This window comes from Trachurus japonicus, chromosome 8 (assembly GCF_045865225.1).
Source record: "Trachurus japonicus isolate A0001 chromosome 8, Traja_1.0".
Taxonomy (NCBI): domain Eukaryota; kingdom Metazoa; phylum Chordata; class Actinopteri; order Carangiformes; family Carangidae; genus Trachurus; species Trachurus japonicus.
This window is the reverse complement of record NC_140914.1, coordinates 24,300,617-24,326,204: the sequence shown is the minus strand read 5'-3', so window position 1 is coordinate 24,326,204 and position 25,588 is coordinate 24,300,617. Positions and strand designations below refer to the sequence as shown.

The 25,588-nt window shown below is 44.2% G+C and overlaps 3 protein-coding genes across 4 annotated transcripts; all 3 read right to left on the bottom strand.

Annotated features, from left to right (window-relative positions):
- Positions 1–224: 224 nt before the first annotated feature.
- On the bottom strand, positions 225–1,721 carry ndufa6 (NADH:ubiquinone oxidoreductase subunit A6). The gene is made up of 3 exons (XM_085784852.1): positions 1,528–1,721; positions 582–697; positions 225–449 (listed from the first exon to the last, which is right to left on the bottom strand). The coding sequence occupies exons 1-3, from the start codon at positions 1,664–1,666 to the stop codon at positions 318–320; spliced, it is 387 nt and encodes a 128-aa protein (XP_085640978.1). The 5' UTR covers positions 1,667–1,721; the 3' UTR covers positions 225–317.
- Positions 1,722–2,456: 735 nt separating this feature from the next.
- On the bottom strand, positions 2,457–21,856 carry LOC146983341 (TRIO and F-actin-binding protein-like). 2 transcript variants are annotated; one of them, XM_085784850.1, is made up of 18 exons: positions 21,545–21,856; positions 20,169–20,320; positions 19,670–19,854; positions 17,084–19,244; positions 16,227–16,344; positions 15,755–15,826; positions 11,511–11,567; positions 11,018–11,086; positions 10,819–10,908; positions 10,436–10,545; positions 8,985–9,420; positions 7,712–7,976; positions 6,607–6,718; positions 5,518–5,677; positions 5,131–5,232; positions 4,110–4,196; positions 3,576–3,781; positions 2,457–3,451 (listed from the first exon to the last, which is right to left on the bottom strand). In XM_085784850.1, exons 1-17 carry the CDS (start codon positions 21,815–21,817, stop codon positions 3,620–3,622), a joined length of 4,611 nt encoding a protein of 1,536 aa, XP_085640976.1. In that variant the 5' UTR covers positions 21,818–21,856; the 3' UTR covers positions 2,457–3,451; positions 3,576–3,619. The 2 variants fall into 2 exon arrangements, with proteins under 2 accessions (XP_085640976.1, XP_085640977.1); XM_085784851.1 differs by lacking the exons at positions 15,755–15,826; positions 16,227–16,344; positions 17,084–19,244; ... (1 more) ...; positions 20,169–20,320; positions 21,545–21,856 and adding an exon at positions 14,452–14,840.
- Positions 21,857–23,255: 1,399 nt separating this feature from the next.
- On the bottom strand, positions 23,256–25,385 carry nol12 (nucleolar protein 12). Its single transcript, XM_085785439.1, has 6 exons — positions 25,187–25,385; positions 24,563–24,668; positions 24,411–24,459; positions 24,154–24,320; positions 23,971–24,068; positions 23,256–23,737 (listed from the first exon to the last, which is right to left on the bottom strand). The coding sequence occupies exons 1-6, from the start codon at positions 25,294–25,296 to the stop codon at positions 23,542–23,544; spliced, it is 726 nt and encodes a 241-aa protein (XP_085641565.1). The 5' UTR covers positions 25,297–25,385; the 3' UTR covers positions 23,256–23,541.
- Between the last annotated feature and the right edge of the window lie 203 nt (positions 25,386–25,588).

Sequence of the window (25,588 nt, the reverse complement as noted above, 5' to 3'; positions counted from 1 at the left end):
AGGTACACAAAACACCAAACCAACAGTTCCTCCATATTATTTTTAAAGGGATAGTCCATTCAATGTCTCCAAATGGCAGACTGTTGTAACCAGCTTCATTAGGAATGTGAAAAACACCTGCATTCATCGAAGTACCTGTTTATAGCATGTTTATTTTGGTTGAACTGTCCCTTTAAGTCAATACCTGGAGATACGATTGTGAACAAAAGACAACTTTAGGCGTGTGATTGTTAAGTGTATATTTACAGTCAGGGGGAACATCTGTTACACTGGACACAAGCAAAGCGGGGTCAGAGGTCATCAGACAGCTACACAGTTCATGGGTCATGACCCTTGTAGAATTTGGAAAGGAAGTCAGCGGGACGAGCCTCCTCAGTCTCGTGGAAGTAGCGCATTATGTGGGTCTTCTGCTTCCAGATGTGGATCGTTTCCTGGAGCTCCATCTTGCCCTGGAGGTCAAATAACATGCACAGAGAAAAATATCAAAGTTAAATTGAAATAACACTGATGGGACGGCCTGTTCAATAAGTGGGTTTAAATGATAATGGAAAGTTTTCAGATTTGTGTAAGACTGTTTTTACCTTAATGACGAGCATGTCAATTACACGGGGGTCAGTGACGTGCTTGTTTTTATCGAACATCTCCCTCACTTTGTCTCTTCCCTGACGCGTTGTGATGTCAAGCTGAAATCCAGAAACTGTGGAGAAAGAAAAGAGTAAAAAGGTTTGCACTGCATCCGCATCATACAGGGTTTTTACAAGGCTCACCTTTAATTATTTACTACTTAACAGAGGCCATGAAAAGACCAAACCCAATTTCTCACCCAGTGCAAAATACTATTTTTGAACAGTACAGAGGAATAGTCAGATCAGACTTTGGCTGCTCAATCTGCATTTACTGAAGAGATCAATCAGATCATGGTTTTTGTATTAAAATATGATTTGTAAAGAATATGGAGGCACACACTGTCACAATCTCTACCCTCTTGAACACGAATCATAAGTAATACCTAAAGCTCAGTATTGACATAACAAGGGAAAGACACATCTAATAACAATCAACAAGCACAAGTCGGCTCTCCTGTCTGGTTTGAAGTTGCACCAATGCACCGCAAAGTGTAAACGGATAATAAACCCACACAACAGCCGATTACCATCGATAATAGTAATAATAAAAAAACTGGCTTTTCCTAAACGCACAGGTCAATATCAGATCTCATGTAAATGCAGGTGTTGCACTGGACCATGATGCTAAAAGCCAAATAAACAGTTGGTGGTGTGGGAGCGCAGGTGTTTCATGCAGGTTTGGTTTTCTCATTATTCATTTAGTTTAACGTTACATTACGACTTCGACGTTTGTATCAAACGCTGTTGAGCAGAGAGCGTGTGTTAAACGCAGTGTTGTGTTTAGTTTGCTGTTGCCAGCAGCAGCTAACATTAGTCATGACTCTGAGCTCCTCACAGACGCGACCTTGACGCTCGCTCTGCTTCCCTCCACCTCCACGCGCCGCGGCGCCGCGAGCCTCACCTGTGTTGGGGACCTCTCGGTACCAGGCCCGGTACAGCTCCCGGACCCTGCGCTTGGCTTCGTCCACGTCCCTGCTCAAAATGGGTTTGACAACTCTGGAGGCAGCAGCTGCCGCTCGGGTCGCCGCTGAGGACGCCATGACTGCTGCCGTTACACAGCTTCCGGTTTTACTTCCTCTGTGGTGTAATTATGTTGTTGAAGAGCACCGTGCTGCCGCCTAGAGGAGAGACTGGCTCAGGGCAACAGAGCGCCAGTCAGGAAAAATACATCCTGACTTCTCTTTATATACAAGGGCTCCAGGCATGGATCTATTGTAAGATACATCCATGGCTCCAGGCTGCCCCAAAATGGGGGCATTTTGCCCCTAATAATGATACAGTGCAAGTAAATTTTACATCTACTCGCTCATGTGCAACCAATAAATTTGCTTATTTTCTTTAAAAAAAATAAATAAAAAAAAACTGGTTAAACATGGAAGGGGCAACTCAAATAATCTGTAAATATGTCATTACAGGTGGCAGGCCAATGTGTGTGTGAGGATCATGAATGAATATGAAATGTGAGTATTTGCATTTAAATTCGATTTACAGTGTAGGCCCCCAAACTTTCTGTTTGCACTCCTTAAAATTTTAAGTTGGGGGCCTCTGTGCTCCTTGTAAAAAAAAAAAAAGTTCGTCTGGAGCCCTTATATTTCACATCCTATTACATTTAACTCTGTGTTTTTGAGAGATTAAACTCTTAAATGTCAGAGCAGTTATATATTTTGCAGCAATGCACAATCTACCAATAAATAGCCGACTATAGCCTCACATAATTACATGTCTGAGGCAATAGTCTATTTTTTAATAGGCATTGAGAAAATAATGAATGAATAACTGCATGTCCCTGTGAAATTACAGATTTAGCAGTGAAATTACAGACCATTAATCTTTGTTTTTGTTTTTTATTATTGATTGCAAAAAATGTGTATAATTTACAAAGAAGATACAGGCTCTTCAGTACATTAAATATGAAAAAAGTTTTCAAAAGGCAGGTAGATAAGTCATTTTATCACAATACATACTGTCAATAAAAAATTGGCTCATTGATGCAACACCTGTCATTTTCTTGTGGTGCCAGTAATGATCAGGGAGGGGGAGGGGTGGTGGAAGCTTGAGACTTCCTGCTTCTCAGCCATGGGTTAAAAATAAAGAAATGTGTGATGTGGGACAACATTCATTCAACAGCTTTTGCAAGCATCCCGCCATAGTTGACCCTCAATATGCTTCTATACAATTAGATCAACTTGTAATTTAGCTTGCCAGGAATTAGAAACGTTTGCTGTCTTGTCCTGTATTAATCCCATTTTAGTCTGACTTTGTATTTGCAATACAAGAACAAATGTAACTAGGTAGAAAAATAATTACATCAAAAGGATGAGCTCCCATTTCTAAAGAAACGTGCCATTTTCACAGAGTAAACATGACTCAAAACCTGTACAACAGAAAAGTGAGATGACAGTAGCTCTACTGTAACCGTGTTAACTCCTGCTCTCTCAGGCAGAAGACACAGTGGCAATGAGAATTTCATCCAACAAAAAACGAATACAGCATCAACTGTTTATCTACAATACCTGATAAAAAAAAAAAAACATCACTCAACAAATATTCCAGTTTTAAGACCAAATGCGCACTCATACATGCTTGCACTCACAAAGAAGCAAAAGTTTAAAAAATAATAATTATAATAAAATGAAAAGTGCAGTTTCATATATCATGTGTGGCCCAGTGTAATGAAACCAGCTAATAGCTACTCTATGCTGCTCTCTGGCAGATTGATTGAAAACTAAGGCACTATCATGGTCCCCACACAGCCCCAACTGTACAAGTCCAACAATCATCTCCTCTGCATCTTTGATTCAGTCACTGTGGAGCAGACACAACACCTGTAACACAAAGAGATATTTTGTCACAAATATGTACATATTTTCTGACACAGTGGTAGTGGCATTAGCTCCATTAATGTGACACAGCATACAATATCCCTGCCCATTGTGCATTAGTCCACACCTGTCAACTGTCTCTGCCAGCGCATTAGTACCAGCTGCAGGTCCTCAGTGGTCCAGGCTGTTGCCCAGCTTTTGCCCCTCCTGCAAAGCAGCCATGGCCAGCCTCAAGTGCTCCTTCAGACTCTGGATCTCTCGCTCACTCCGGCCCTTCATCCCACTCAGCTCCTCGTGCACCTCAGTATATCGTTCACAGGCCAGACGCTTCTCCTGCAGAGCAGAGTGATGGATGAGCCTAGGCTCCGCAGTCTGATTCATATACTATTAACATCTTAGTATGACATCATATCCACTATGAAACAAACTACTATGTATTTTCTGTCTAACATCATCATGTATATATATATATAAAAATATGAGTGTCTCATTGACCACCTAAGCCAACTATATTCACTTATCTTGTCATCTTCCCAGCGCTAAGACATTAAACCAAAACCTTGTTCAAAGGTGTGAGGATTAACATTCCACATTATTCATCTAATGGTGTAGAGTTCAGATGAAAAACCCCACATATTTGGGCAAAAGATCAACACAGTACCGTGTTCAGAACCTGCAGTTCATTCCGTAGACAGCTTATCTCCTTGTGTAAGTACTCTATCTCGTTTTCTTTCACCCTGAGAAGAACCTGGGAGAAAAACAAAACAGTGTGGTTTTCTTTTACTGCCAAAAAAACAACGCTCAGAGCATATTTTTATTACCGTAAATCGTTATAATTACCACTTGAGTCCAACAAGAACGCACAGTAATTGTGCTCTGGTTGATTTATGACAAACAGTGTTTCATTGTAATTTATGCAGTACATAACTTGGGCTTCTGGCCATTTGCTGCTTTTATGACCTTCCATTTGTGTTCTGAATCACAATTTTGCCAACCAGAAATAGCCTGAATGAAATGCAACAATTTTGCTGCATTAGGTTTTGCAGACATATTGCCCTATTATGCTTCTGGGAGGCATAATAGGGCAATATGTTTGTATCATTAGTTTGGACAGGAGGCAGACTTCTTCTGAGTACATGCATTAAAACTCTCTTTGTTACCAGTGTTAATGTTGCTGCGAACAACTTAACACTCAACACTTAACAATGACTGTTGACATGTTATGATTTATGTTATTCCATTTCAAACCTCCAAAATTAGCTCAGCTGTAACTTTGATTTATAGATGAGTTTGTTGAAACAGCACAACTGGAAGAGCAGTAAGAGGTTGTTTAACCTGCTCTTCCCCCAAACCTGCATATCATAATCTTTTAGATAAAAATGCAGTGTCAGATGAAAGATACTCAGGTCCCTCAGGTCCCTCTGTGCAATACGTTAACTGAATCCAGTAACTACACACTTTTAATTGTGGTTAAGTTATACAGCTTTGTGATACTGTATGTAAAAAATATCACAAAGTTAATGATCCTAGATTAAATATATATCATCATCTGACACTAGAGCTAGGAGGGCAGGCTTTCAGTTCAGCTGTCGACTATCAAGTTACAAGAGCCTGGCAGCCACAGGCCCCCACACCCAACACCACCACCCCTCTCATCTACTTTCACTTTTGAGTCTTTTTACCTCTAGTTCACAGGGCATCCTGTCTTTGCCGTCTTCTGAGCCCTGATCTGTGGTGGTCGACCGTCTACGGCTGATCTCCGCCGTCAAACGGGCCTTTAAGTCCTGTGGAAGAAAATATTTCATTTTTATCACTTTGATTGATTTGACTGGCTTAAGTTTGCAGACAATGTTCAGAATCCACACTGGCATTCAAAGGAAACTAGTGAAAGATAACAGAGGCTTGGTTCTAGCCATGGTACAGAAAGCCTCTGAAGATGAAACAGGATTACACCTGCCAGTGCAAGATGAAGGAGAACAATCTTTCACTTCAACTAAAACATGACAAGACTCCTCCATCACTTGTCCTGTTGCTCTGAGTTGTGTTTTTACAATCTGACGATAACTCACCTGGTTCTCTTTCTTCAGCTGCTCCATATCTCGTTCCTTGCGGCTGATCTCTCTCTCCCTCTCTGCGTTGTTCTGCTCTGCTCGGTTCAGCTCCAGACACTTCTGAGAATAGCGCTCAGACAGTCCAGCCAGCTCTCTGTGCAATGACTGAGTCTCTGCCCTGCACACACCAACACCACATACAACTGTTGTAGAAAACTATATGGAAATCATGCAGAACTGACAGCGCTGCTCCTGTGAGATGACTGTTTCTACGGCATGTACAGACAACCAAACGAACCTTCCTCCTAAATGTGTACAGTGCATTTCTATAGTTTAGCACGATAACAGTATTTAAGTGTTTTGCATTAAATAAGTGCAACATGCTGTGAGAAAGAGTGATGGGTTTTTTCCATTTGCATGAGGAAAGTATTTTTCGACTGTGGTTTTAAAACAACTTCACTGCCCATGACCAATAACCACAAAAATAAGGAAGAGCATGCAAACAGCAAAAGAAACACAGTGTAGGCAGCACAGATAAGCCTTAAAATGCCGGTTCCAGTAGCAGCCTCCGAGACAGCGTTGTGTCAAAAGGCCTTGTGCAGCTTACAAAAGAAAACTAATCCATGACCAAATTCTTCTGCATTCCTTAAGTGCCTGACAGGACCCAGTGGCCGCTGTGGTAATGGCCTTGCTTAGACAAGGAGCCGTGGATTGTTGTAGAGTCTGCAAATTCTACCTTTTATTTCACAGAAAACCCTTTTGTGGTCAGCTAGCCTCCACTTAAAAGCACAAGAGAGTTATTCACATAAATTACCAATGCTGGCCTGCACTGTTGGAGACTGAGGGCTAGGCTAGAATTCATTTTCAAAGCAATATGCATTGGGCTTACAAATGGCAAGAGTAAAAGCTCTTTATATGCTTTTATTTCTGGAAACATGGAAACAGTGTTTTTGTCCCTTATATAGAAACAAATATCTTATAAAATCTTGAAATAATTTTATAACTTGGTGGATTCTGTGTCACTCTAACAGGCATAAAGACTTTTTGTGTTTCCTACATGTTTCTGGGCAGCCGGTGCACATGTTTATGACAGGGGCAGATTCTTACTGTTGCTGTGCTCGCAGGGTCTGTGAGTCCAGCGCCCCGCTGCTTAGCCTCTTCACTTTCTCCACCTCTCTCTCCAGCTCCTCTTTGTGTTTCTTCTTCAGAGCCTCCATCACTGAAACAAAAACACACGAGTGTGACACGGCTTCTCTTGATAACAGCACCTCAAGGTCTTTCTGTGTGGACAAGCTCAGGGACACACGGGGATAAAGAAGTGGTGATCAGCTCTTTAGGGCAAAAGTTCAGTGTGAACGCAGCAGGTTTTAACAGCTATTAAAGCCACTCAGACTTAAACAAATCAATTATCAGCATTATTACACTAACATGGGAATGGAGCAGGGGGCACCTTTGTCCTGTTGATGATGTTGTGATGTACTTAAAGTGATAATGAGCTTGTGTCAGTACGCTTTGCTTTGTCTGGCTCAGACAGCTAATCTGTGGAGTAATACAGTGTGTGCTTGCGCTTAAGAACACAAAAACACAACAGTTTACAAACTGTAGTTCCGAAAGGAAATGTGTCACGGCAAGAAATTGATAACAATATTCAAAATAAAGTTTGCACTAAAAACCCTCATTAGTTGTTTTTCTGTGACCATTTTTGTGCTGCTTCTCCTGCTTCAAACTGAGAACAACTACTGCACCTGATACACACACTATAGACGAGTACATCTTTGTTTTGTTGACAGACAGACAGACAGACAGACAGACAGACAGACAGACAGACAGATTTTGTTGTTGTCGTTGCGCAAGCACAAAAAAGGTTGGTCGCAATCCCAGGTGCAAAAGTATAAATGCAGGAGCAATAGACAATAAATTAAAAACTCTAAAAAAAAATGTATCCCATACACATACACACCATATATATTGCACATTGACTTAGGCATTTAGGGCAGCAATGGCTCTTGGGTAAAAACTGTTCTTTAATCTATCAGCTACGGTTGTTTTAAAGTGCTATATAAATAAAGTTGAGTTGAGAGAGTTGAGTTGAGTTCTACTGTATGTGACTGTAGCAATTTGTGACATTTAATCATATCTTATTTGGAGTATTATATCATTCGCTGCTGTACAACACAGCTGTTATTTTGGCCTTCATGTCGGTGGTTCTGACCTCGTGCCGTGTCCTGCGTCTCCTCCCGCAGCAGCTTTTCCTTCTCCGTCTCCAGCTCCTTGATCTGGCGGCCGTGCTGCCTCTGCAGCTCCTCCAGTGCGTGGCGGTGAGCCCGCTCCATGGCTGCCAGGCTGCGGCTGCAGGGGGCCTCAGGGCCACAGACGCCCTGCACACCTTCACCGCCTCTCCCTCCCCCTCCCCCCACTCCTCCTCCTCCTCTTCCCCCTCGTCGTAGTTCGTCCAGCTGTTGCCTCAGTGACGCCACCTGAGAAAAAGACGAGGGTAGAGGTAAAGCCCACTGAGCGACAGAGGTGGCAGACAGAAGCCTAAAATCTATTTAAATGTGATTAAAATGTTTGTTTGTTTTTAGAATGCGGCACCTCAAAAGCTGTTGTTGGCAGTGGAGGACATGAGCAGAAATAGTGTTAATATATGAACAGGATGCTTTGGGATTGTAAACGGTGGAGGTATGACTATGTGCTTAACTAAACCTGGCAGGAATAACTCAAACTAATCGAACAAAATACATAAACAAACATTTTCACCAAACTAGGGAATGTGCTCCAGTGTCCCACTGCCAACAAGACTACACATCATCACTGGCAGACAAACCAGTTCTCCTGTGGACAGACTGATGATGCCAGTGTTTTGCTGCACGGCCATCCTGATGACAGGGAACCGGCTGGATTTGATGCTTGTTTCTGGGCTCAAAGTTCAAACTGTTGGAACTTCAACCCCTTCACAGCTGAGCTTTCAAAGCCTGTCTAATCAGATTCTAGGCAAAGAAGAAGTTTAAACACAAAGGAAATGCCTGAGTTTCTTATGAATAAATGCACACAGGCTTCACATAAGGATGAATCTAACATCTGTTTATAATTTATATCAGCATTTAGGAGAGCTTTTCTCTGAGCATCATGGTGCAGATCAGCCTGTGACATGTGTAGACAGCCTCAGTGCCACAGTCTATGAACAAACAGATGTTCAAATTAAGATGCACACCACACAGAGACAGAACAGACAGAAGCTTCAGCAGTATCTCCAGTATCACTTTCTGGATTTTTCTCAGCCATTATGATCTTTGTTTTTTCTCTTCTAATGTTCCTTGTGTAATATCTCAGATGGAAAACACTGCTGAAGAACAAGGGCAGGTCAGAAAAGAGTGACTCGAGTGTTAAAAAGCAGAAATGGGAAATGTTTGCTTCATCCGGACAGATGAAAGGTTAATTTGCATTTTTTTGAATTTGCAAATTGGAAAATCATCTTCACGCACTACCTCCCTCTGCAGCGCCTCATTGGCTGACTGGCTGGAGGACCGTGATCCCACTGATGGTAAAGCGCTCATCTCCTTCAGCGGCAGGCGTTCAAACTCTGCCCACTTTTTCTCTATTTCGTCCTCCATACGTAGCCTTTGGTTCGAACCCACGCCCTTCCTGGACAGCACCGCCTCCCACTGGCTGCTGGTGTTCCTCTCCTCCTGCCACTGGATGTGCTCCCTGCCCTGCCCCTCCCCTGCCTCTCTCTGACTGGCTGGGAGAGGACTGGACGAGGCAGGAACCGGGGACAGCTCCACATAGTCGAACCTACGCTGAGTCGGCGGGGCGGAAGCCGGAGCCTCTGACGGAGCGTCGGTGTGGCGCGATGACGGCCGGCGCGAAGACAGCAGGAATCGTGAGTGGGAGTTTTCCTTGTCACTGCTGCTGTCAGGTAACCTGGAGAAGATTAGAGATGAATACATACATATTAAATCCCAGTTATGTAAAAAAGATTGAATAATCAAAGGTCACATATTGTAAAAAAAGGTAGATTTACATATCGTTTTCAGTTATAAATCAGATTCTATACTAATACGGTGAACGAGTCACAGCCTAAGCCCACAGAGAAATGCCCACAGCCTGGATTTGGAAGCTAAGCCTAAAACTCTGTCAGGACTTGTGTAACTTTGCGATGTCACAATGAAACAGTCACTACCCACAGGCATAGTCCCAACCACCTGGGCCCACCGTCCAACCTCACAGAGTTTGGTTTCTCAGGTGAAAAGAAATCTTTAAATCTGCTATATTTTTTTATTTGATCACTCAGCCATGCAAAGGAGACGCTCAGAGCCTCAGAGACTGGATGAGGAGCTGTTTTTTATACTTTCATATGGATCAAAACTTCACAGAAAACACTGGAAAAAGATAAACTAAGGGACCTGATAAATCACGGCCTGATTCTTCTTGTACTTTTAGATTAAACCACAAATTCTATTTTAAATCAATGAAAGAAGTAACTGGTAACTAAATTGATATGGTAAGCAAATAAGATGCAAATCAACTGCAAACAAAGCCTCGACACTCGAGGCACAGCTGGTGCTGAGTCATTATGAAAGCACCACATACTGTATAATGACGCTCCAAGCTATTAATGGAATATTGATTCATCTGTACCTGCCAAAGTATACAGCAACTAAAACAAGGCCAACGTTACTGGTGCACATGAGCAACAGAGCTGCTTATCTGACTGTATTTATCCAAGGCTGAGCTGCAGCAAGACCTGAAATGAGCAGCTTGAATCTGTGCTGAGGCAACAGATGTGAAAATGCTGAGTGGGAGCGAGCACTTTGAAAATAACCTGTTGAATAAATCATAATCTGTAGATGCCTTTCCCGTCAATAAAGTAGAACTTGCATTAACTGTAAGAGCTAAAGCTGAAGTTGTTTCTGTGTTTAATTCAATTGGTATTTACTGTGTGAGGTCTGGAGAGCTGCTGGGCCGGATACACTTCTTTAACACCTCTATCCAGTTCCGCCTGATCCCGGCCGTCATGGCGGACAGTGTGAACACGGCCTCCCGCGTCTGAGAAATGGAAGAGAAAATAAAATAGGTTACAAAGACGCAGAGATGTGACAGAACTGGGATACGATGTGAGATGATAAAGAAAAACTGAAAGGGAGACATAAACAGAGAAAGGTGGAGGAGATACTGACAAAGATGTGAGTCATGATAAGGAAGTAAGAAAAAAAACGAAGCAGACACTGTGGGTGGGTGTGGTCGGTGGAGACAAAAAGGGAGGAATAATAGAAGGAAATCAGTCTGTGAATGAGTCCAACCAGAGACGGAGAGATTCACCTGGATCTGAAAGCCATAGTTCTTCTCCACATCGAACTCAGACACCTTCACACAGGATTTTAGGTCAACTTCCCCGTCCATATCATCTTTCTGTATAAAAAAAACACAACAATGCATTCACACCCAGTCATACAATCTTCATGCAAGCTTTCTAGAAATACTATCTTATAAAAAATGTACAATTAAAAAGAGAAATTACCTCCTCTGCACTGGAGTCTCTGTAGTACTTCAGTCCAGCATCAGTCAGAACAAACCAATGCTTCTTCCACTGAACAGATAAAACATAAATTAATCCAATACTGAAATGAGATTAGGAACTCTTCAGTGCAAATATGAAAGCTATGCAAACATTACAATGACAATATCTGAGACATATTAACATATTAGTTTTGGAATAAAGCTGGTCTGAAGGAGCAGGGACACATGAAGGCCTCGTGTTAAACTGAAGTCCTGCAGTATGTGACGTGTGAAGCGAGACGCTGGTTCACTCAAGCATATTATTCAAAGAGAGGAGACACCTGTTGCGCCTCAAGCCGCCGAGCTATTACTGTGATAACCAGGATAATCTGCCGCTATCGCCTTACACACAGCCTTTCTCATTAGGAAGGAGGGACTGAGGGAGGAAGGTAGTGGAGGAGGAGGAGGGAGAGGAAGATGCAACTTCTGACTGGTGTGTGACAGATAGTCCTTACCTCTCCGCTGTCGTCCAGTTTGGACATCCATCCCTTTTTGAAGTTCAGGAGGTCGGGCTGCAAAAGGCAGAGAGGAAACGGCGTCACGTTCGCTGACCTGGGCTTCACCTCACAGAAACTCACAACATTACAGACACAACACTTGTCCATGTAAAGTAATCAATCAATCAATCAATCAACTTTATTTATATAGCACTACATAATGATTATGTAGTTATCAGAAGCAAATATTTGAGAGAGAAAACGGAAAAAGAAATTAGACTAGATGTAACAAGACGACAAAGCATAACACAAGCCCGTATGGAAGGGTGTGGCATGTACAATATAGTTACATCCCTAAACAAGAAATCTGCAGCGACCACACCACAATCACAGTAAATGCTGCTGGCTTATTTTGCCATAAAGGACACAAAACCAGTTGCTATTGTGGAGAAACATGCTGTTTTGTTGAAACTGGTCAAGTCAGTGCTGGTACCACTATGTTCATATTTACATTTTACATACTTGTGTGAATACCTTTAGATTACCGCGTTATTATCTGACGCTATCGCTTGTTTTATCGCTTAATATTCAACACGATGATAATGTTGTGCATTGTTCTCGTTCGTCAAAACCCAATGTGGTTGATTCAGCTTCTAAATAGATTTCAAACGGGGTGTTGCTGCTCTTTTGCACTGCATATGCACTATACACGAGTGGAGGCCAATCGCTGCAGAGACAGGTGCATATGTGTAAAATGACAGGAAACAAGAGAGAGTGTAAAAGGCCAAGTCTACAGAATATCTGCAGACAGCAGACAGAGACTGGGACTTGGAGCAGCACATCCTCGGTGAAGGGAGGAAAGATTTGGAAACTCAAGAGATTTGCAGTGGAAAACCCAGTGTCTACTTTTCTGTTCATAACTCAAACTCTGTAGCACATGATGAAATGTTGTGCATGTTTCCTGCTGCAGCTGTGTAGCAGAAGAAGACGTTACATTAAAACATGCTCGAGCCGCTAGAGTCTACACCATTTCCAGGAACAGGCACTGTTTCTGCTTTTGACACGATGACAGGAAGAGGAAAACATGCACTGGGTACCTCAAGATGTGGCGATCCCAGAGAAAGATTAGGCAACGTTTTCCTACATACATTCCTGCCGTTGCTTATCTCTCCTTCACTAGCATGTACATTCCTCACTTCTTAAATCTCTCACTGCGTTCGTCATCTCATCTCCCACTGGTGTCTGATTCCCATCACTTTTTTCCCTCCTCTCTCTCTCTCTCTCTGTTGCAACTGCTTCTTGTTCATTTCATCAGCTTTCTAACATCATTTTGTCCTGCTCCCTCTTTGTCTGAACTCTAATATAGCTTCTAAGTCTGTTCTGTCAGCTCTAACCGCCCCTATTCTGTATTTATACTCCCTTCCTGGCTTCAGTTGTGCTCTTGTAAGCCACAGCACCACCCAGTTTTTTCTCTGTCTAAGTCAGCTCATCTGTGCCACTGATCTTCTTTAATCTAACAAATTTTAAGGTCTGGTGACTGCCAATAGACTGTGGAGGGGGACTAATATGTTGTACAACACCATGTTGAGAAGATGTGGATGCATTCCTAAATTTAATAAGCCCTACGTTCCATTCAAATCTACTTCTGGCGTTAATGAATTATGTAATCACAACTAATTCCTGGATCATCAGGTGTTAGCTTCAAGTACAGTAGGAAATTTGTCCCGGAGGCTGACAACTGCATTTTGTAACATAAAAGGAGATTAATAAAAGAAAAGAAGGCTGTTTCTGTTCATTTTCTTCCTCTCATTAACTCTGTGTGAACTGATGAAGCCTATTGTTGTAATTAATGTGTGAAACCTCATTATAAATCTATGTCATCTGGTCAATACATGCTCATAACGCAGGATCAGGGAAGTGGACATAGGAAAATAAATGGTAGCATATGTTTTGGATAACCCTAATCATAAAGTGTCACTGCCTGTCATGTGCTCTCACATCGGTGACCTCACTTCAAAGGTCCAAGACAGAAGGAAGAAGGTCAAACAGCGGAGACAGCTGGAGACAACGTCCACTCTTCCTGTCTCCATCAGTATAGAGGAGCATTGTCTGCTGGGCTCAGCCCCGCTCCTTTAGGCCTATTACATTATGTTTGGTCCTCCTGTTCACTGCTCTCTGTTTGGTTAAATAGATTAGCTCTGTGGACAATGTGAATAGGAGTCTATCTGTTGATTCGCTCCTTATTATGATAGTTCACACAGCACATGGTGTACAGCTGAATACCTCCAGCTTGTTTATGAAAACATTGAGTGTGTGAGTGTGTGTAGGTGTAAACACGAACATGTGTCACAGCTGGCTGCAACGACTGACACCTACAAGCTACTGACTAATAACACTGCTACTGTAAACACCACAGGCTGGACACGTCAGACTGTACCACACCTGAAACTAGGACTGTTTTTTTCTTTTTAGATGTGCACTTTATGCACAATTCAGGTGGTGGTGGTGTTTTAAGTTTTTTTTTAAGTTGTTTAAGTTTAAATGTCTTCCAGTTTCTATTTATTCCTCATCCTATTCTTACTTACTTTTTACTTTTGTAATGTGAAAGGATAAGAATTTCATTGCATGGTTTTTAACATCTGTGTATGTGACAATAAACATCTTGAATCTTGGATAAACAAGCACATGAGCAGCACAAGTATGCCAGTCAGCTTTGAGGTGGTAATTAACGAACACACCCCTTCAATCAAACAAACAAGTGCAGGCTGCTTAAAAAAGCTTCATAATCTACACCAACCTCCCTAACAACAACAACAGCAGCAACAACACATTTAAAGCAGATTAAGTACCACAGGTGACTGATTAGCAGACCTGGGCCACACTTCACCAGAGAAGAAAGGCTGAATTCAGGAAGAAGAACAAGAAGTGACAGACAGGAAAAACAAACTGATGAACTCACCGTCATGACAACAGGATCCGAGGAGTTTAAAATAAAGACAAAAAGAAAGAGAAAAAAAAAGTACCGTCAACCCCTCTCGCAGACACAAACCTCTCCCACCCAGTCTCCACAGTTTCCTCCCCGGCTTCAGCAGCTAGTCGCCTCGGGTGGAAACGTTACCTCCCCGCGGAGCTGAAGTGAAGTAAAACCCCGCCATCCATCCCCGTGTTAACCTCACCGAGCCGCCGCCAACGGTCGCTGCTGCTGCCGCGGCTGCTGCTCTTAAGGGGGAAGTGCGTTCAACCGAGATAACGCGGATTTAACGAAACAAAAAACTACCGCAGTTCGTTAACTTCACCGTTTCTCAACTTTTTTTCTCTGACAAGTCGTGGGAAGCTAACGTTACGTGTGACTTGGCCGCGGCTCGCTGCTCGCTGCTCTCTCTTTCTGCCCCGTGTCTGCCACTTCCTGGGCGGGTCCACGGAGATCGTAGTCAGAGAAAACAAGCCTACCTATCCCAACCCTCACGGTGCGGGCTCTCAAACCGGGGTCCGCGGGACCTGCAGGGGCTGGAGGGGAGGAGGGGGGTGGCCGACCCACACATGTGGAATATATTAGTCTTGATTAATTGCAACATGCCTACAGTAGATTATCTCGAAAAAACTATAAAAATGATCAATATGAGGTGTCACTCCGTCCCTTTTTGGGGGGATCAAACCCCTCAAAAAACTTTGTTGGGGTCCATGTATGTTAAAGTTCAGCTGCCCCCCTACTTTGGGGCTATATTTTCCTGATGAATAATCTTTGGGCTTGCATACAAAGTGGCACTTCCCCCTCCAAAAACCCTCTCTCTCTCTTAGTAGCTATTGGTTTCAGTTCAGGAATTTCAACACATGCCCCAGCAGACCACAATTGACAAAGCTCAGTCAGTCTTATGAAATGCCTGCAGGCTGTAGGTAAAGTCTACACAGTCTACAGACGCACAACAAGTAGAGGATATAAAAAGCCACGCGCCTTGGATATATAGATATGGCAGCAGGTTAAAGCTGCCACGTACATAAAAAAAAAGACAACTGCAGACGCAATGTGTGTGAACACTAGACAAGCTGCCGGCAGCACTCTGGTAAATATGTAACAGGGAGACGACCTGTATTTAAATAGACCAAATATGTGCTGCAGGTTTATGATACAGCAAGTGATAAGAGGAAAAATCAACAGTTCACTCCAGATACGCTACAATGGAAGAGAGGCTGTCTCCGCATACACACACATGTTCATATGGGACACACACATTTACTGTAAACAGACTGACTGCACCACATACCTGCATCTGTTCTGATCTGTGGTGATTACCTTTCCAAGAGCTGCCCTCGTCTGCCGTGGGACTGCCAGACCTCTGGAGAAGAACAGCGTGTGGTTACGGGGATGATCAAGTCCTAATGAGCAAATACAGAAACCTCCAGAGTTTCACATCCACAGCTTTTCTCACCTTTTTCTCATGTGCTGTATACTGTGTGGATGATGTGGTTAAGCATTAACACATAGGGCAGGTGAAAATCCCAGAGCACAAACCACAGTTCCTCCTAATGCTATGGATTATATCATACAAGGAAGGAGGAAAGGCGCTTATTGCAATGGACACACTTCTGGGTGGACCTAAAAGCCATGTGATCAGCCCTTCATGCCATCCGCTGTCCCCATGATCAGGGATCAGGACCTTGATCAATCTTACTCTCAAGACTAGTGGAATTGGCTAAATCAAGAGGAAAAGAAGAAAACGCCCCAAACCCACCTACCTGTAACGAGGTGGAGGAGTGGGCCCGTGATAGATACCCACTGCCACTGTAGTGCCAGTCCCTCTCAGTGTCCACCGTGTCCTCCCACTCTCTGGACGGCTGTTTACTCAAGGAGTGGCTGGAACAGCACAGGAGTCAGTGACAAATACATGTTTTTTTTTAAATAAATGAAAAGAAATACATAATGTTTTAAAAGCATGCTTCCGATTTGTTTAAATGTACATTCTGTATGTTGGTTTTATGTCATTTAAAATGACATTTAAATCTTTAAAAAAAATAAGACTGAATGCCCTGAAAATGTCAAATGGTGTAATCAGAATAATGTTAAATATCAAATATTTCATCCACCTACAGTGGATTTAAGTGTACATTATAAAGAATATACTTTCTTCTGAAAACATTTAATTGAAATTGAGATTTTTTGCTGTTTCTAAATGCATTTTAGCAACACTGGGCAGGACATATCCTAAAACCACTGCTTTTCTTTTACATAATGTGACAGATTTTGTCAAATTTGTCCAGAAATATAGTGTTGCATTGCAAAAGTGAATGACATTTATTTCACATTTGAGTCCAGATTTACTTTCCTGTATGTACTCAGATTTTTATGAAAAATAAAAAATACCAGTTACACCACTTGATATTGGGTTGTGTCATGTCACTGACCCACAGACAAGTCATCAATGTGTTTGGTCAAATTTCTCCAATCTGATGATGGCGTTGAAGGTGATCTACATTATTAAACACTGTGAAAGTAAATGCAACCGGACCATCTCTCTCTCTGTAATGTCTGGCGCAGAGTGTTTAGATATTTCTGCCAACATCAGTTCTTCTTTCTGGTTTGATGTAAGTCTGACCTGGCTGGTTTGAAGAGTTCCTGTCTCCGAGAGGGTCTCTGGTTCTGAGGCCACGCCGAGTGAGCCGGCCCCTCCCTCTGATGGATCACTTTGACCTTTGGCAGGTTGGCCAGCATGGCGTACTCCTCCCTGCTGCGACCCGCGGACCCCACCGACAGCTGTCCCGACTCCGAGGACTCCATGGAGCTCTGGGAGGAGGTGTGCGTCCGGATTTGGATCTGGGGTGCAGGAGAAGGGCTGCGTGTGCGGTGGGAGGGCCTTTTGTCACTGGGAGAGGGGCAGCGATCCCCAAGAACGTGTCTGCCAACCCCAGCTCTGGTGACGCTGGAGCTCCTGGGCTCTTCCAATCTGACGAAAGCCGCTCTGCCGCCATTTGTGGTCTGTCTGGAGGGTGAAGCTGCACGAGATAATGAAGAGCTGCGGAGGGAATGAGCCGAACCACGCCAGGAGTGCGGTGAGTGTTTGGAGTCAGATTTTGAGTCATTGTCTGTGTTTTTTCTCTGGAAGGAATGACTGGAGTCTCCATTAGTGGCATTTCTGAGGACTGAGTAACCCGGCGGGTCACTGCTGCCTTTTCCAGAAGGAGAGGAGTTGCGGCTGTTGTGTCTCTTGCCGTGTGAAGAGCTGCTTGCTTCTGTTTTCCACGCTGAACGTTGGTCAGGAACATCATAGCTTTTCCTTGAAGGCAACGAGCCGTGGGCGTCGCGGCCTCGGAGAGAGCCGTTTCCTTCAGACTTGCGAAGCAGAGACTGAGAAGGAGCCTCATAGCTCCTCCTCGAAGGCGAGGAGTTACGACTACGACTGCTTAACGAACCGCCGGTGTCTGTTTTCCTAAGTTGGTACTGAACGGTCGTGTCATGGCTTCTTCTCCCAGGAGAGGAAGAGCGGCTGTCACGACTTCGACCGCCTCCGACGACGCCGGATTCGGTCTTGCGGAGTATGGACTGACGAGGCGCATCGTAACCCCGTCTGGGCGGAGGAGACGCGGTGGCACTTTCATGCTCGGGTTCTTGATCGTTCAGTCCGTTCCTTGATGCTGAGTTTCGCAGCAGAGCCTGGCTTTCGATATCATAGCCCTCTCTTATTGGCGAGCCACAGCGTCCACCGTGACCGCGTCCGTTCAGGGAGACGATCGACTCAGATTTACGAAGGAGGGATTGGCCGGACGAGCTGTAATTTCTCCTCGGCGGCGAGGGGCTGCGACTGTCACGCCGACTCTCTGAAGTTCTCCTAGGTGGAGAAGAAGTCCGACTGTCACGCTGACTCTCTGAAGTTCTCCTAGGTGGAGAAGAAGTCCGACTGTCACGCCCGCGTCCGTGTGGCGACCTGCCGGTGGTTTCAGTTTTACGCAGAGACGTTTGGCCTGGAGGGTTATAGCTCCTCCTTGAGGGAGATGAACTTCTGCTGTCGTGACCCCGAACACTCAGCGACCCAGTTCCTTCAGTTTTCCTCAAGGCGCTCCTAAAATCTGAAACAGTGCTGGGTTGGGGTTTGACTGAACCAGTTAATGTTTTGAAGTTTCTTGGCAGAGTTCCTGATTCAACACGTCGGGCATGTGCTGCGCTTTGCGAGCAGCTTCTGGATCCCGGCTCGGTCCCTTGCGGCCGCCCTCCGCCATCAAAGTTCCTCCTGCTCAGGGAGGTGGTGGATTCGCTGCGTCTGAACGGTAAATTTCCACGTGAGGGAGAAGAAGAGCGAGACTGCAGAGCCGAGCTTTGCCTGGAGGAATCAAAACGCCCCGTCTGTTGATAGGAAGAAACGTGAGACGTAGGGCTTCCCCGGCCAAACGAACCGCCGGGGCGCTTTCTGCCCGGCGAGGCCAGAGACTCCGCTATCTTAAAAGGAGTAGGACTCGGAGAACGAGGGCCGACTTGGGCCTCCACCTCTATGGCGATTTCATAGGGGTCGGGAGGAGGGATTTCCACGGGGAGATCCTCATCTAGATTCTCGGGTATCTGCCTTTCGGAGGCCACACCGAGATTCGGGTTTCTGAAGGGGACGACGTCTTTGGGCTCGACGTTTCTCCCGGTGAAGATGGGATGCCCTCGCTCGAAATGGCGGAAGGGAGAGGACGGGCTGTTATCGCGAAGGGAGCGAGCGCCCGCTGCCCTCCCCAGAGAGAAGTAGCCACTTTCACGCTTCTCTCTCTCCTCTGTTATCCCTACAGGAAGAAAGGAGTCAGGCAGTGTGACAGAAATAGAAAGAAGGAGGGAGAGCAGAAATAAGAGAATGAAACATCAAAGTTCAACTACCAGAGGCTTCCTGACACAAACTGAGCTATATTGTATTACTGATAATTGCTTTGGGACACCTCAGCTGGTGACATCAAACAGTATTGCCAAGTAAAGAACACCTTTGGCTGTAACTGGATATGGATTTGTCAAGTGCAGTAAGTCATAGGTTTACTAAAGGCTTAGTCTACTGGTCCACAGAGGAGTCAGACTGAGCACTGCAAGTCCATAAAAGAAAGATCAGGTGATGCCGGTACATTTCCCCCACACTGCCTCTCCTGCCTCTCCAGCGTGTTTGCCAAGAAACAAATAAAACTGACAAATATGACAGAATCTAAGGTAGATTTTCACGTACCTGATCGTCTGCTGAAGGCGTCTCTGCTCCGAGCTTCGTCCATCCACGCCCGAGCGTTGGCCCGGTGGGGTGGAGGGTCGAGCCGCGTCATGGCGAGTCCGGTCGAACGGCGGTGGACGGGCAAGTAGTCGTCCTCCGCACTGACAGAGCTGCTGAACTCCTGGTAGTCGCTATGGTCACGACAGCTGAGAGGAAGAAGAGACGGGAGAAGGATGATGACAGCAGAGATGGAAAGATGGAAGAGCGAGAGTGTGAAGAACAAGAAGGAGGGAGAGTAAGAAGAGAGGGAAGACAGAGCAAAATTGAATCTGTATAACGTAAAAATTCATAGAGAAGCTTTGAAAATACATGGAAACACTTTGTGAATAGAAGAAGTGAGACTCAGATATTATGACTAATCACCACAGTGTTGGCCAATGGTTAACCAATACTTGTAATGAGAGTCATGAAAACCTTCAATCTACAACAATGACTGACCATCATCATCCAGTTCCCCCACCTGTCAGTGCTGTCGTCGTCGTCGTCGTCACCGTCACAGATGTACAGCTCACAGTCGGGGCTCAGGATGCACAAAGAGCTCTCCCCATAACCTGGACGGCCTCCGCTGACATCACAGTAGCTGCTCACCACCGACACGCTGTCAGAGTCCTCCTGATAGGATGACAAGGCCAGACACGGGGGGCCAATCACAATGTGGCAGCGAGCTCCATGTCGGGAAGATGCAGCGATGATGCTCCTGACAGTGACTTGACCGCAGCTCCGAAAGAAGAAGCCATTATCTAACCTCAGAGAGATCTCTTTTAGAATTTAGCGAGTAGAAACGTACATGCACGACAATCCTAGATCTTGTCCGACTCTCTGTCTCCGTCTTCGCCGAACAGAGTCCGTCCCCTCTGTCCTCTCTGACACACACTCACATGTTCAGTCTGCTGTTCGATTAGGGTTACACCTCTGTAACTTGACCTGACTCGTGGCTTTCCTCATTAATACTTCATCCTTTTTTTTGTCTTCCTCGCCATAAACCCTTCTCCTCAAATAGATTGTGGTAAAAAAAAGAATGTAAAATATAACAATGATGCCAATATCTCAACTTAAGCGCAGTTAAGGTATTTCTTCAGTGCTTTAATCAAACATCCACCTTGTATTGAGGTGTGTTACTGCCACTAGACACCTGCAATTATGTCATGGAAGCAGGGTAAACAGAAAAAAGCAGAGTTGACGTAGTTCTGTAGCAGTCGTACCCATCATTTCTGCACGCTGTCTCCTTTTCCTAAGCTTTCTAGTGATTCCTGAGAAGCCAGTAAGTGATCCAGCTTTGTTAATTTGTAATAAGAGCCACAGCTCTGGCCTTGCTCCTGATGGTTACCTCTCATTCTCCATCTCTGACCTTTTCTTTATTAACTCCAAAGCAACAAATACACACACACAACCCCACTAACTGTGTTTACATGCACGACATTAGGAGTCACTTTTTTATATTTTACTTATCTGCAGGAACAGAGACTTTTTGGGTAAGAAGAGAGGTTTTTCTTGACTTGGAGAAAACCAATTTACACTAAGATGATGTATTTTTTATTCCAAATTATATCATGAGACTTTACAAATAATTTCTGATGCGGAAGACAAAAAACAAAACAAGTCAAGCTGCAGTGGAATCTCATTGTGTTTCTCTTGATTTAGCATCTAACCTCAGTGAACCATCTTACTGACTTCACCTGTGACCTCTGCTGCTCTCTCCCTGTCTGTCGTTATGTCGAGCTAATCCCATCACTCGACACATATTCTGCTCTTTTACCCCGTCTCTACCCGGTTACCTGGCCTCGCTCTGTACATCTCCCTCCTCCCTCTTCCTTTCCGGCTTCTCTTCTTTCTTACCTTGTTGCTGCTGGTGTCTCTTTCCTCTGCCTGGGATGGGATCGGCGTTAACAACCCTCCTTTGCCTGCTGTCTCGGTTATACCCCCGCTTCCAGCCCTGGTTATGCCCCCGGTGCCAGCGTCTGCTGTGGATTTCTGCTGTGGTGCTACCTCGGCGCTGTGCCCTGCGCCGGCGTGCAGGTGCCTCTGGCGCAGGCAGTCGTGGCAACGGGAGGGGTCGAAGATGTTGGGCTGGAACTTGGGGCAGATGGGCTCGTCGCCGGAGAGGGGCATGATGGGTCTGGAGGGGGATGCTCATCACATCCCATATGAAAACTCTGAAAATCTGTGATCTTAACACAAGGCCAGAGCAATATAACAATGATATACACAGTAAAACAACAGATAAACACAAAGCAAACATTTGTATGAGGATAAATAGAAATCTATTCTGACTTAACCTCTGGGAATTGTTGCACTTGTGTTGTCATCAGCAGTGAAAAATCTCTCAGAGCATGTGTCACAACAGTGTATAGTCACATAAGAAAAAGAAAGACATCCAAAAGTCTTTCTTATTATAAACTATATTATAAAATATAAATAAAAGGCTGTGGCTGTGGCTGTGGCTGTGACACTGCATCGCTGCAGACAGCTGTAAGCACAGAGCATGAATACTAAAGAGCTTCTTTTATTTCATCATGGTTCATGCGAGATCTAAAGCGGAACTGTTAAGGTAGGTGATAACTAATCACACTAGAGGACAGTGAAACACAATCCAGTCAGAACACTTTCAAAGCTGCTCACAGAGGAGCTTCACTGGCAACCACAAGACACATGCACAGTCATTTCACAGCTTCCTTTTTTTTCACAAACACCACTGCCTGCAATGACTCAGGAAAAGGTAAATGTAGATATTGAGACAGAGAGGAAGGAGGTCAGCGAAAACAGCAACAACAACATCCCGTGGCAACTTTATAAAAAAAAGTGTGAAGACAAACGCTGATCATTTTACCTGACGAGAGAAGCTCCGGCTGTCAGCTCAGTTCAGAATGTGTCATTAGGAGTCGGAGGATAAACTGCCCATCAGGCACATGCCTCGTCTTCCCCATGCTCTCTGTGCTCCTCGAGCTGCCAAACTCTCAAATCAATCCGATTGGCTGCTCTGACAATGAGTGAAACTGAAGCATCCTCGACGGCCATGGTGGCTCTCAGCTAACACAGCAGGGACCATGCGGCACGCGCACACCTGGAGCCAACATGGAGCCAGTGGCCCGCCGCTTCCTCTATTGAGCGGTTGTATTAAATATCATGGGCTTTAGAAAGCAAAATGAAACGCTCATGCTAGTGACAGCTGGCACACGCTGGCTCAGGTTAACGTAAATAAATAAACACTGGTGAGGTTGTGGGGGGGTGGTGGGGGTTACATACATTAAAACCGGTGGCTGTGGGGTTTTAGGTTCTTCTAGTGAGCACTGAGTAAGATGCTCTGAGAGGAGCAGTGGTTGGCCTCTCCGTTAGATCACACACAGGTAACGCTGAGCTGAGGAAACACAGAGCTAAGGGTTGATTTCCTCATGTTCTGGAGAGGATGTTGACGACAGCGTCAGGTTTCCTATCAAACAATGGAGCACAGGGGGACGGAATTCCACACAGAGACACACTGACAGCGTGTGACATATGACTGCACCACAAGATGTCTTATTACCAGGATGAATCTTTCATTCAATCGGAATTTCAGTACATATAGTGAAGTTTATTTTATGAAAAGAAAACAAAAAAACACTACAAAAACAGTTTTGCTTTGAAAAATGTACATATTAAAACACAAGGTTTCATTCGGCAGGTACTGTGTGAATACTGAGAGATGGTCCAACGTGGTCCATCCGTTTGTGTTGGCTAATAAATCTTACAGGACACACTTGTCCCGCTCAAACACATGGGTATGAATGTGAGACAGGAGGTGAGGTCTCTTTACAGTCCAGATCTTACATAATATTTCTACACACACACACATTCTCTCAGTCCTGATAATGCACCCTCTTTCCAGTCTGCCGACGTCTCTGCCACTTGCTGGTCCTACCGGCTCTCTTTTTAAGCTCTGGGCCACCGGATCTCTTGTCGTTTTGACGGCCTCGTCCTCTTCGGCCTTCCTGCTTCCCTTTCCCCTTCCGCTTGGTGGTTGCAGTGGTGAGCGACGCCATCAGGGAGCGGATCCTGCAGCAGCATGGGGGGGGAAGAGAAGAGAAGAGAAAAAAACAGAGCTGGGTTGAGACGGGCTGGAAGACGACATGAAGACAGATTTCACAAACATGTGGCACCACCATTTCTCCTCAACCACACATCTGTTATATTTATTTATAATCTGTCAATGTGACAAAAATATCAAATATATCTAGTTAATCGATAATCAGCAGTGCGTATTGATGAGACCTGCAAGAGAGGCTTACTTTTTGTTTAAAATTGGCTGTCCAGCTTTTCTTGGCATCGCAGTTTTCTCCTCTTTCTCTCCCTCCTTCTTGTCTTCATCGTTGGTCTCTCCATTTTCCTTAAATCAAAGATTCTCTGTGTTAATGTCATTTTCTTACTATGTAAAACTGACATTGAGACTAATGAACAGCAGTAGCACACACCGAGGCTCGCAGGATTTCCTGATTTGCCGCGGGTCCGAGCAGGTGTGCTCCGGTGAGGTCAAGATCACTGATGGTGGTCACGGTAACGGTGTGGTTGGGATGATCGTACTGTACAGACTCCGTTGTACCGGTAATTGCATCTTCCAGATCGTCTCCTTCACACTCCTCTGAGGAATGAATTGACAAACAAACAATCAAAGTGAATTCCTGATGGAAACCAACTGGTTAACTTGAACCGACTTGAACTTTTCACTCACCAAGAGCTTCTGTCCTCTCCTTCAACAGCTTCATATATTCCTTGTGCCTCTGAAAGCAGACAAGACAAACATAACATCAATACATCCTTTCCTGTCCTGCTCATACAGTTCAGGTTTTATCTCCATGTTTTTTCTTTTTGCTTTACACATACCTCTTCTCGGACTCTCATTTGCTCTTCCTTGATTTTCTTTCGAATTTCTGCCACTGCAACTTTCCTCCTCTCCACCTTTCGCTTATGAAAACCAGTAAGGTACTCACTGACAGATAAGAAAAGGAAGAAACTAATGAAGCCTGTGATCTTTCGAAGTTAATATATAATGCAGGATGTATGACAGAGATGGTTGTTTAATTAAACTTCACTTGGCATGTTTACTTTTTAGGTAAAAAACCTGTTGCTTACAATTCAAACATACATATTGGTTAATATGGCTATTTATGATTAATACTACATCAGAAATAACTACAGTAAAGACAAATCAACAATTTATCAGTCGTGATAAATGAATTAATCTCAATTAACAGTGAAATGCTTCAGATTTTAAGAAAAAACAAAACCTTGACTGATAAACCTGTTGGTGTTTTAAAAATTGCAGCACTATAATGGTTTAGATTAATTCCAATCCACACATAAAACACTATAAACTACACATTTAACATAAAGTGATAAATAATGTTATATCCAATAAACAATACTTGGTAGAGAGCTAAGCTAATGCTACAGTGACAGTTTACACCTGCACCGTGATAAACAGCCGTTGTCAGGACGAACACTTACTTTCTTTCTTTGTCGTCAAACATTACGACGCATTTGTTTTCTTTTTTCTTCGACCCTGGCTTGTGTTTGCCCTTTTTGAACCCATTGTTGTGCTTTTTATTATTTTTCATGTTGCACACGTGAGTTTACTATTCGCTAATTCCGGTTTCTCGTACGTGTGCGTCCGTTAACCCTATCCGGTCGGAAACACTCAGTAGTTACTTAATAGTTCCGCTCAGATGAAACGTGATGGGTGCGTTGTTTTCACACATTGTCAGGCTGAACTGTGACTGTGGTCAGATCACAGCTGGTTTAAAAATATGTTATGAGGTGCTGCTGTAGTTTCTTATTGAAATTCAAACTGATACAGCACATACCGGTATAAATAGTCTCAAACTGTGTAACTGTTGACAACATGATGTG

Bases quoted from the DNA above. Each gene is read 5' to 3' on its own strand.
- ndufa6 (XM_085784852.1), bottom strand. From the start codon at position 1,666: ATGGCGTCCTCAGCGGCGACCCGAGCGGCAGCTGCTGCCTCCAGAGTT. The intron at 698-1,527 runs GTGAGGCTCGCG...CTTTCTCCACAG, and splicing joins CCGAGAGGTCCCCAACACAG to TTTCTGGATTTCAGCTTGAC. The intron at 450-581 runs GTAAAAACAGTC...TTTGACCTCCAG, and splicing joins TTGACATGCTCGTCATTAAG to GGCAAGATGGAGCTCCAGGA.
- LOC146983341 (XM_085784850.1), bottom strand. From the start codon at position 21,817: ATGCCCCTCTCCGGCGACGAGCCCATCTGCCCCAAGTTCCAGCCCAAC. The intron at 16,345-17,083 runs GTCAGACTTACA...GTGCTGTTCCAG, and splicing joins GAACTCTTCAAACCAGCCAG to CCACTCCTTGAGTAAACAGC. The intron at 5,678-6,606 runs GTAAGAATCTGC...TGGTGTGTGCAG, and splicing joins ACCCTGCGAGCACAGCAACA to GGCAGAGACTCAGTCATTGC.
- nol12 (XM_085785439.1), bottom strand. From the start codon at position 25,296: ATGAAAAATAATAAAAAGCACAACAATGGGTTCAAAAAGGGCAAACAC. The intron at 24,669-25,186 runs GTAAGTGTTCGT...CTTATCTGTCAG, and splicing joins TTTGACGACAAAGAAAGAAA to TGAGTACCTTACTGGTTTTC. The intron at 24,460-24,562 runs GTATGTGTAAAG...GTCTGCTTTCAG, and splicing joins AAATGAGAGTCCGAGAAGAG to AGGCACAAGGAATATATGAA.